The sequence below is a fragment of the Gambusia affinis genome, linkage group LG18, assembly GCF_019740435.1.
Source record: "Gambusia affinis linkage group LG18, SWU_Gaff_1.0, whole genome shotgun sequence".
Classification (NCBI taxonomy): Eukaryota; Metazoa; Chordata; class Actinopteri; order Cyprinodontiformes; family Poeciliidae; genus Gambusia; species Gambusia affinis.
Genome location: NC_057885.1, coordinates 23,163,675 through 23,174,728, shown reverse-complemented (window position 1 = coordinate 23,174,728; position 11,054 = coordinate 23,163,675). Strand labels below are relative to the sequence as shown.

The following is an 11,054-nucleotide window of genomic DNA, read 5'->3' as shown; positions in this document are numbered from 1 at the left end:
GGTTCACTTTACAAAGTTTACTAGATTTTGACACTTCCCAGTTTACAGTCAGCTTTAAAGTGCCCTTTATTTTGGTAAAAGAAGAAAATGGAAGGGAATAGTGATGAAGGTGAAACCTGATGTAAACAGACGTTTCTCCTGCTGTGCAGCGGGGAAATCCACTTCGATAATGGGAGAGCTGCTTCTGTAAATGTGTGGGAGGGAAATCCTCACTGTAATCTGAATGAGTAACTGTTCCCTCAACGTGTTGTTAAACAAATCAAAACCCGAAGCTGACTCATCCCCACAAATCAGAACCAGACTTAGCTCTGATCTGACAGGAGGGGTTGAGACACGATGGCTGGTTTGTGCAACCGTTTTTATTTGTGGTGTAAAGGTTTTTCTCAGGTACATGAACAATGTTCACACTCAGGCTACAGCAGTAAACAACGGACATTGGAAAGTCAAAAATATGCTAAAGAAAAACACATTTTGAGATCAATTCTAGAAATTTGCTAGAAAAACTTCAACCACTGCAGTTTGGAAAGTTAAACATTTACTACAAAAGCCTCATGGATTTTGAGATTGACCTCATTCATTTTGTAGAAGAGATGTGAGAATTTCTGAGTTTGAAAAGTCAAAAGTTTGCAAGCAAAAAAATAAATAAATCGTTTTTTCTCAATTTTAAAAGTAGAAAATTTATGATTTTTGGAAATTTTTTGAGTTTCAACATTCTAATATTTTCAACTTCTCTGGAAAGTTTGTAAGATTGATCTCAAAATTTCAGATTTTTTTTCTAGCATTTTCTTTACTTTTCTGAGAACAGAAATTTCCAGCATTTTTCTAGAATATTTCAGAAATTAATGTCAAAATTTCTGATTTTTTTCTAGCACATTTCTGACTTTTCAAACTGAAATGTTCTTGTTTTTTTTTTTTCTAGAAAATATCTGAGATTAATCTCAAAATTTTCGATGTGTCTTTCTAGCAAACTTTCAACTTTTCGAATCTCAGAAATTTCTAAAATGTTCCTGGCAAGTTTCTGAGTTTTTTAACTTAAACTCCGTTTTGTTCGGTGGCCCTGACACGCCGTCGTATAAATCCTCTATCTGGCTTTCACATGTGAAGTGTTTTGGAAACCTCGTCTCTGGAGATCAAACAAAGCTTTTGCACTTAATGTGTGGCTAATCTGGGCTGGAATATAATTACACAACGCTGCTGCTGCTGCTGCTGGGAGGTTTGGCAAGACGGTTCAAACTTTATTGGAGGAGACGTTTGGGGAATTCCAACTGTCTCCATCCAAAATTAGAATAAATAGGAGGAAACCTGTTTCCAGACTCATTATTTTTCCTCAATAAATTTTAATATTTTTGTCCTATTTTAATTTAACAAACATCGATCTGATAAAATATGCTTAAATTTATGTTTTTTACTAAAAAAAACTAGTAAAAGCTGCAGAGAGATTGTGAAACATTCCTGGGATTTAGTTGCTCAGAGATTCCCAGGGAAAAGCAGGAAGGATTTTACTCTGTTGTAACTCTGAGCCACAAACTCGCTCTGAGTAACCTTTAAAGTCTAGACTTCGTCCTGCACCTTCCACTCCCTCTCTGCCTCCTTCACTCTTCATCACCTTCCTCTGCAGTCATCATGTCTCTCTGTTTCTCTGCTTTATCCATCATTTTCCTCCTGTTTTTCCTCCAAGTTCACAGCAACAACTGGATCCCTGGTGAGTGCAGATTCACTCATTGTTGTTTTAATAACTTTTCTCTCAGAAAATGTTTTGTCTTTAGCTGAACAGACAGGATGATTCAGCATGTTGGGAATCAGGCTGTAATTTCATCTTTTGATGTGTTTATAGCAGCTCAGGTGGCAACAAAAGATGGAGACCAAAGAAAAACACCTCAGAGCTGTTGTTATAAATAATGAGCTGTTGTTATAAATAATGAGCTGTTGTTATAAATAATGAGCTGTTGTTATAAATAATGAGCTGTTGTTATAAATAATGCAGCACAGACTGACAGATCAGATTGCAGCAAAGACACTTTCATACAAACAGAGCAGAGAACTTATAGAGCCAGTCAATTTTTTTCGAGTATTTGGCAGTAAACAAATAAAAGAAAATTACACATTACTCTCAGAGGGTTTCCCACCTGTTAGTCCAGGTAGATTCGGTTAAATCTGGGACAAAAATTGTAACATTTGTTACATTTTCAGTTGCTACAGTTCTCTATCTCACACTGCACTATCAAATTATCCAAACTCTGAGAAAAACCTCTTCCCTTCCTCACCTGTGGGGGCGCTGCACCACGAACCACTTAAGGAAACGACACAAGAACCTTCTGAAGAAGACACTGAGGGCGTTTTTCTTCTTCACAAAATGTAAACAAAAATGGAGTGGCATCAGATTTTAGCGCCTATAGAATTTCTCTTTTGTCAAACTGTTTCTTCTGCTAGCGCTATGCTAAATTTTTGTTTTGATTGAATTTACTCAAAATGCCCTGTGCTGTTGTCATTTTGCTTGTGGAGCGGTCAATATGGAGCAGTCAATAGTCCACTGATGTCAAAAAATACACAATTTTGCAATTTCTTTGTTTCCAATAAATAAAAAATACAATTAAAATCACATGTAAATAAGTTGGTTAACGCAATAAGTCATTTAAAAACATGCCACGCCATTATCCTATGTGCTGTCTTAATCTTCATTATTTGCACCAGTAGTAAGTCATGTGATGCAAAAATAAAAAATATTTTCATTGGAGTTTTGCGAAGTTAGCCCATGTTGAACACGGTTGGAGTGAATGGATCCGTATGGTCTGCAGCAGAAGAGTCAAAGGAAAGAGTTCACAACTAAAGAAGAAACTGAAGAGTTTCCAGCAGTTGATCCATGCTATCCGTTACAGAAACCAACAATCCTCTCATTTCTCTTCGACAGTTGAGTCTTATCCGTCTTTGTTGGGATTTGAGCTTCCAGAGATTGACGGTTCACCTGTTGATGAGACCTGCAGGATTTTTGACACGGGATCTACCATCAGTCCAGCAACAACCAAAGCAACAACCAGGCCTGCCACCGCAAAGGTAAGGAGGCGGACGATAAACCAGACGTTGCTGAGCCTGGGGAAACCTTCCACAGTGAAGTCCAATCAACACTTATACATCTTGTTTGGTATCAAAGTATTCTAATATCAAAGTGTCACTATTTGAATTGAGATTTAGAAGCTGAACAAATATTTTCTGAGGTGGAATTGGTTGTAGGGTTAGCCCAGACAGACAGATGCAGAATAATGTATCTTTGTTTGTTTTGGCTGCCATATTGGATCCCATAGATAATCATTGATTACCATGAGGAGAATCACAATCAGGTTAAACATGAACACACTTTCAATGCCACCAAAATTAAAATCAAATGTTCATAATCTATGGTTTCAAGATGGCTGCTGTGGAATGGAAGATGGCCACCGTTTTTACTCTAACATCCTACCTACAATTAATACTTTAGAATAAAGCATTAAAGTATACAATACTTTTGATTTAAATTACAATTAAATTACTGGATCCCGAGTTTGAAAACCTATAACCACTCTGCCCAATCCTCATAAGACTGACCGCTTCTGTAATAAATAAATACGCAGCATCAGGTTTAATAATCTAGCATGTGTGTTAAATCATCTGTAAAACTTCACAGCAGGTCATCACAACCCAAAAGTCTGTGGTCCAATCGTCGGCAAGGAAGCCGGTAACCAAGGTACCAATCAGGAAACAACCAGTTGCTGGAGCACCAATCAGAAACCACAACACCAACCAAGCTCTCAGACTCTTCTACCAGCTGCTGGCCAATACCAGAGGGCGTTCGGCCGGCTCTCAGCCAATCAGGAGCCTGAATGTGATGTCGAGCAGTGAGGAGTCGGCGCCAGCCTGGAAACTTAGGGCCATGACGTCAGAAGATTCAAGTGATGAGTCGTAGGATTAAACCATGAGCATGTTTATTTCTTAAATAACTTAAGACTGATGCTAAATACAGAAACCAGTGGGAAAGTTGTCAACGGTTGTAATTAGTTAGTTTTATGAGTTGGATTTCTTAAAGTTTACAGAAGTTTCAGTTTTAATACCTGTGACCAATAAGACTCACCTAAACAGTTGTTTTTTACAGCTTTTTTATTGTTGATTTCTGCATGAGTTGTTTTACGGTTCCCTCTGTTATGTTTTACCATGAAAATACCAAAATTAATAATTCATTAACAGTTTTCAATAATCAAAGGTTGTTAAAGGAAATGATAACTGTAAAAATGTTCTCATACTCAAAGTTTAACATATTAGGAATTTAAAGTCAGTATTTTCAGTATAGTCCAGCAGTGTTTACATCACCATGATTAAATAATAAAAATAGAAAATTAAAATCAGTTTGGTTTGGGAGTAAACTCCTTTTACTCCGTCTGTTTTGGTGTATTTGTGTTGAAGTTTTGTCCATGTTGTCCTTCTGATGGTGGACTGAGTGAGACTGGAGTCTTTTCTGTCCTCTGTTCCTTGGTAGCACCTTTGCTCTGTTTGGCTGAGAAGACATTAAACATTTTATTTCGCTTCTGGCAAGGTTTTATGTACAGCTGCAGATGTGAATTAGGCACTTTATAAAACAATAATAAAAGTTTTATTTTATTAAACCTAAATTATATGTGGTTCCTAATAGTTTTTCTCTAATGCTTCGTTTCCACTGAGCGGTTCGTTAAATTATTTTGTCTGTTTCCAGCTTTATGCTTTTGTTCTGGGCTTGATATGCAAGTTTCACTATCTTTGGTATTCACAACGCCTCTTCGACCTGAACAATGTGATTATTCAGGTTTCTACGTCCATTTAATTGTTTGAACAGATGGACATGTCACCTCCAGGGACAAGGAAATACATCCACAAAACTCAAGTGTTTTGTGTATTAACGTATCAGAAGCTTAAAACTGCCTGAAGACCTAGTAATGTAGGTGTTTGTAAACTTAAGTCCTTAAAGAAAGTAACTTCAAAAATCTGTAATAACAACTAACCTAAAATAGAAAAAGAAAAATGGTCAGATTTAGTGTCAGACAGGAAGAGTTTGCAAAATGTGTCCATACCTTCTTTTCCACTGAGCTCCGGCAAAACTGAGGTTCTTACATCTGGCAAATGGACGATGTTTTTAGACCTTTCACTTACAAAACTCTTTTCTCGTGCCTACAGAAACGGAAACGGTTGATATAAGTTATTAGAAATATCCTACTTGGCTGTAAGCAAGAAAGACACCAGTTCAAACTACAACCTGCAAGCTGAAGGACCTTGTGGCCTGGTTCGGTCCAAACTGTTGGTCCTGTCGACCATGACCATAACATATTGGTTTAACTAAATTCCTACAACATGCAAGAGGAACAGCAAGCCGTAAGTCAGGTATAACATTTATGCAACTGTTCAACAACAATCTCTTTGGATTGTGTGAGAATTATGAATCCGAAAAACGTTCCCTCAACTTTGCTAATGCTAGCTTTGAGGTAAGCTTGGCTAGAAATATTTTCTTTACATTGATAAAACCAAAAAAATTAAGTTACAAAAACACAAAATAATCAATATATAGATACAGTCTAACAAAAACAGTCGGATTGACCTAGCAGTCTAGCTAAGTGACATTTAAAAAGGCATCTACGTTTGATTTTGTCCAACCGGCTAAGTCAGATTAATGTTTTGAACTACTGGACAAACATTTCAGGAGTTCTTGAAACAGGAACTGCATATTCAACCCTCCCACTAAGAAAATGGCTCCTCTGACCACTGCATGACAGATGTCATGATCAGACAGTGGGGAAGCAGAAGGAGGATGTCCCGTTAGACCGTCAGTTCCTGAAACTATACACAAAAAACCCCTCAAGGTCTATACACCCTACTAGACTGCGCACAAGCTTTTCGGACAACACAAAAGGTTTTTCTTGAGACCGTTGGAGGGTTGAGGGTCAAACAAATCTAGCTAATATCAGTGAATTAATCTTAGCTGGGTTAAAATTTCAAAGGCAAGTATATTGAGAACTACCACAGACTGTTGATCCCGGTATGAAAACTTCCTCCCTGAAGGTGATCGCTGGCAGCAGGCCTGTTGGCACTGGAGACAAAGATGGAAGGGGTAGGGGTTCTGGAAGATGGAGGGAGGTGAAGGAGATTGGTAGCAGGTGCAGGAGGAGGAGGTGTACATGATCGGGCTGCACTGTGATTAAATACATCAGCGTCTGTAGAGTCCCTTTCATGAAGGATGAGACTTCTCGTCAATGCTTTGTGATCCATAGACATGACTGAAGTCAAATCAGAGGACATATTTGTGTTGTTTCCTTCTAGCTTGTTGCTTTTCTTCCTTCCATCTGGAGTAAATACAGTTTTTTGATTCTTGGGGTTCATCAGGAACCTTGTGTGATCACCAAACAATTGAGACATTGTTGGGTTCTGATTAAAGTGAAAAATGTTCAAAGACTTTGCATCAAATTTGAACTCCTGACTGCTATTGTTCCTTTTGTCAATAGGTGACCTTTCAGGAAGCATTAAGGTTTTATTCATTAAGGCATTAGCTGTTGAACTAATGCACACCCTAATGGCTGAATCCTCTTGGTTCTCTTGCACTGACAATGTCAGAGCTTTTTCCACTGGTAAGTTTTCATTTGGCACAAGGGTTGAGGTAACTTTATCTTCTGCTGCAATCATATTGCTTTGCCAATTAGAAAAATAATGCTCTGATGAATCAGGTTCTCCATCTGAATCATGGGGCAACCAAATAGGTTTAGTTGGAGTTTCTGTCATTGGATTGAGCTTCAAGAATCTGTGATACTTCCTAACATCCTGGTCATCAGTGGGATCCTTGTCTTTTGAAAGAGTCTTTGTTTTTGGAAGTGAGATTCCTCGAGGTAGGGTGGACAGGTTGTGGGCAGCACTGGTTTCTGTAACAGGTGTAAATGACTGTTTGGAAACATCTGCAGCAGCCCTTGAAGGACTGAATGAGGTGTTATGAGTGTTTTGTGTAGTTTGGGATTTCCTAAAGCTTTTTTGTTTGGCTTTCGGACATTCAGAGGAGTCGTGCTTTGCATTAGTTTCCAATACCTCAATCTGAAACTTTGATGTCAAACTTGTCTTTCCTGACTTTGTGACATCGGCCATTGTTGGGGTAGTAAAGTCATTGAAGGATGGTAGAGGATATGTAGGTGTTACACTTGTGTCCGATTCCAAAACGGTTTTTGGGGATAAATTTAAACTTCGACCATCACTGATGGAAAGTTTAGATAATTTACAAACTTTTAAGCTAGGGTTGCTTGAGTTCCTGACAAACTCTTCGTTTGTCTCAGATTTAGATGATTCCCCGAAGAGCTTCATGGTTTTCTCTTTGTCCAGGTCGCTGTAGTCTATATCTTTGGCCTTCTGAAGATAGTCTTTGGTTGAGTCTATAGACACATCAGGTTCATTTTTAGGTTTTGTTGCTACTGAAGTTTTTTTCTTTAAGCTTACAGCTTTCTTGGTGACATCTGATGAGTCAGAGACACAGATTTTAGTTGACTTTAACATATCAAACTCCTTTAACTCTGAACCAGGGGATTTTTCTGGTTTCATTGAAAACTGCTCTGTGTGATAGACGTCCTTGTTGCCAAATGTTTTCGGTTGTTTGGTCATAATATATTCATTGGTGGTATGAATAGATTTAGACAGCTTGCATGGTTGTTTTCCCTTTGTTTTCTCTGTCTTATCCTTGTTTACTTTCTCTTCAGTTTCTTCTGATTGTTTCTTGTCTTTGGTTTTGGAGTTTTTATCCTCCCCCTTATCTTTTTCTGGCAGTGTCATGGGTATTTTGGGAAGTGTAGAGTTTTCTCTCTGGTCTTTTTGAATTTTTGTGTTCAGCTCATTTAAAAATCTGTGCAGACACAAAGAAAGATGCAGAAGTTTTTGACTAAATAGAAGATAAATTCTAGGATTTGAGACTTATTTTGCAAAGCAAAGGTAAAGTATACCTGATGTTGAAAGAGTCTTGAGTAAACAGAAGATGCTCTAACAGGTCTGAACACGTAGCTCGTATTTTTGGGTCCATGCCTAGACATTTCTGAGCAACAAATGAAGGTACAAATTATGTTAATGATTTGGTCACTTAAACAATACCAAAAAAGAACCTTCACTTAATACTTCATTGATTTGAACTGTTGGATTGTCTTTGGCATTAACTGATAACCAGACTGTGCAATACCTGTGCCAGATCCAGGGCGGTTGGTGGAACTTTGGGGAAGCGTTGTTGCAGTGGGACAATTTTTGAACACTCAAGTAGTTTAACTCCAGAAAAGACTGGATTTCTGTAAAATAACTCCTGGTGATGAGCCGTCAAGTTACCTGAAGCCAAGGAGAATTTATTAATAAGTGAATATGAATCAATATCTTGGTTAGGTTACTGTAAGAGCTTACCAAAACATCTGACAATGTGGTATATCTGGTCAAGGTCGGAGTCTCCGGGAAACAGAGCTTGTGCGGTCAGCATTTCTATTAACACACAACCCAGCGCCCAAACGTCCACCGGTCTACACATACAAACACACCTACCAGTTTGGCATTGTTTGGCATTCATAACATCCAACAGGAAACTAGAGAAGTGCAAAAATACCTACTTTCCATACTTGATGTCCCCTACAAGCAGTTCGGGAGCTCTGTACCAACGAGTGGCTACGTAGTCGGTATAGACACCACCTTCAGAGGGCGATGCAATGGTTCGGGCAAAGCCAAAATCACACAGTTTGACCACACCCTCTTGAGAGATGAGGATGTTCTCAGGTTTGATGTCACGATGGATGACCTAATGAGGGTAAGTTATTCCAAACACAGGGTCACACATATTTCCATGACATATTTATTGGAAAAATAATTGAATTTGTGACTTTAAAGCTGTGAGTCTTGATGAGAAAGACTAGCCTGGACCTCTGAACCTGTGGAGTAAATTTAATGATTCTTGATGCCATTTTTGCTCATATTAAAAAGTAGCTTTGAAAGTATTCCTTACATCTTGCTGGTGACAAAAGTTGACAGCTCTAAGGACCTGGAATAAGTACTGCCGACAGGTGTTAAGGTCCAACCCGCTTGAGCACTGCTGCAGTTCATCCAGAAGCGTCCGGTCCACGAACTCAAACACCAGGTACCAGCGACGGCGGCGCTTCCACACCTCCAGGAGGTTCACCAGATTGTCGTGACGCAGTTGCTGTAAGGTTCAAAAGAGAGCAGAGAATGTAGAAGCATGTAGTTTTTGTCTTTTACTATAATTAACATTTTGACCATCAAGGTTTCCAGTAAAAGGTTTTTTAACGGGTCAGGTCTTCAAAATATCACAACCAACTCAAAACAACGGGTTAGTTTGTGAGAATTTGAGCTTGTTTGTCTTGAGGTTGGCTGATTATCTCAGTGTTTCAGCAGCACTCAGGTTTCAGGCTCAGTTATTCGTTGACCGATTGGCTGAATGGTTGATGGGATGATTGGCAGGTACCCTGAGCAGCTTGATTTCCCTGAGGGCGATCTTCTTCACCGTCTCATCATCTTCCAAGTCCAAGAATTTCTTTATGGCGACCAAGCGACCGGAGTGTCGATGACGGCACTTGAGCACGGTGCCGTAACTGCCCTCCCCGACCGGACCCAGAGACTCGTAACGCTCCATCAAAGTTTTTTTCTGAAAGGATAGAATGAAGCTTTCAAGTTATTTGCATTAAATTAAATACAAAAGGTAACTTTTATTACACATATTGAATGTTAGCACCTTGCTTCACTCCTTATTTTAGAATATCCTCCTTAAAAGCCCACTTTTAAGGACTTTCTTTTTATGGTTTAATTTAGTCTTGATCACAAACTCTAAAGTCTTTGAGAATCACCCAAAGATTTTATTTTTGGACGTCAGCTGCTTTTTTTCCACTCGTCTTTACTTATTAACATAATTGCTTTATTAATATAACTGCATTCCGATTAATATTTTTGTTTGCTATTTAATACTGACCTATGAATTATTGAACCATAACATCTTCTAAACTAAAGACTCTAGAGCTTTAGATTAGAACTGGTAATAAAAAACCAAATGTCAATTTGAATCTTTCAGCCCTGTCTTAATCACAGCTAATTTATACTCGATGTTTTTCAATTTTCATTTCAATAGAATCGAAGAAAAACACTAACATGGACCAGGTTAATAATGAAAATTTCAGTAAATAAGAAAATACAGCACTTTTCATTGGAAATTATGGTGAACATTAATGCAGATTTGTTATTATGTACATAATTATTATATTTGATTTAAGAACTAATTCTAGAAAAAAAATACACTAAAATTACAACAATAAAAAAGACAAAGTAAAGACTTTATTTTTGAATATCTTGTATCAAATGAACATCACAAAGAATTTTCCCTGACAATTAGTCTTATATATTTTTTCTCTTTTATTTATAACAGTTAAAAACTGATTTTTAGACAACAGAGCTATAAAATAAGGCAAAATAAGTGACTATGTGTCCTAAAACCACATAATGAAAGTTCCATGGACTAAAACAGGAAAAAACAAACAAACAAACAAACAAACAAACTCACCACGTCGCCGACCTCAGCGGTTGATCTCAGTTTGTCGCTTTAATCTGTTCCATCAACGTAAACACCTGAGTATCGGTGTCTTCGGTGTGTGTGGGAACGTGTCAGAGTCACCTGAGAACACGGACACGCAGCTGCGAGTGTTTCAACCGACGCGTTGCCAGGAGCAACACTCCCCTCCCGCCCTACGGTGGTGACGTAGTTCGAGAAAGAAAGAAAAAACGGCTGCGCCTCCTGGAGGCGTCCGCCACCATTGGAGGTGTTGAAATGTGTAATAAACTGATTAATTAAACAACTTTCCTTCAATTTAACATTTGTAGCAACTATATTTTAGTTATTCATCGCAAGTAATAGCATGAAAACGTAAGAAGTACCAAATTCTGGCCCATTTTAGCGGCTTTGAAACGGTAACGGTCAGGTTATTTTAGCTAATCCCTCTGCCTTTCACGGGATAATCTACTTGCTCACAATAACATTTTTTATAGTGAAGAAAAAATTT

The 11,054-nt window shown here is 38.2% G+C and overlaps 1 protein-coding gene across 2 annotated transcripts; it reads right to left on the bottom strand.

Annotated features, from left to right (window-relative positions):
* Window positions 1-4,378: 4,378 nt before the first annotated feature.
* Window positions 4,379-10,696, bottom strand: LOC122820932 (cyclin-dependent kinase-like 5). 2 transcript variants are annotated; one of them, XM_044098653.1, is made up of 11 exons: window positions 10,559-10,696; window positions 9,473-9,652; window positions 8,996-9,190; window positions 8,607-8,791; window positions 8,407-8,519; window positions 8,195-8,334; window positions 7,965-8,053; window positions 6,014-7,867; window positions 5,255-5,342; window positions 5,073-5,169; window positions 4,379-4,522 (listed from the first exon to the last, which is right to left on the bottom strand). In XM_044098653.1, exons 2-11 carry the CDS (start codon window positions 9,638-9,640, stop codon window positions 4,398-4,400), a joined length of 3,054 nt encoding a protein of 1,017 aa, XP_043954588.1. In that variant the 5' UTR covers window positions 9,641-9,652; window positions 10,559-10,696; the 3' UTR covers window positions 4,379-4,397. The 2 variants fall into 2 exon arrangements, 1 of the variants encoding a protein (XP_043954588.1); XR_006368884.1 differs by lacking the exon at window positions 5,255-5,342 and having other exon boundaries at window positions 4,506-4,522.
* Between the last annotated feature and the right edge of the window lie 358 nt (window positions 10,697-11,054).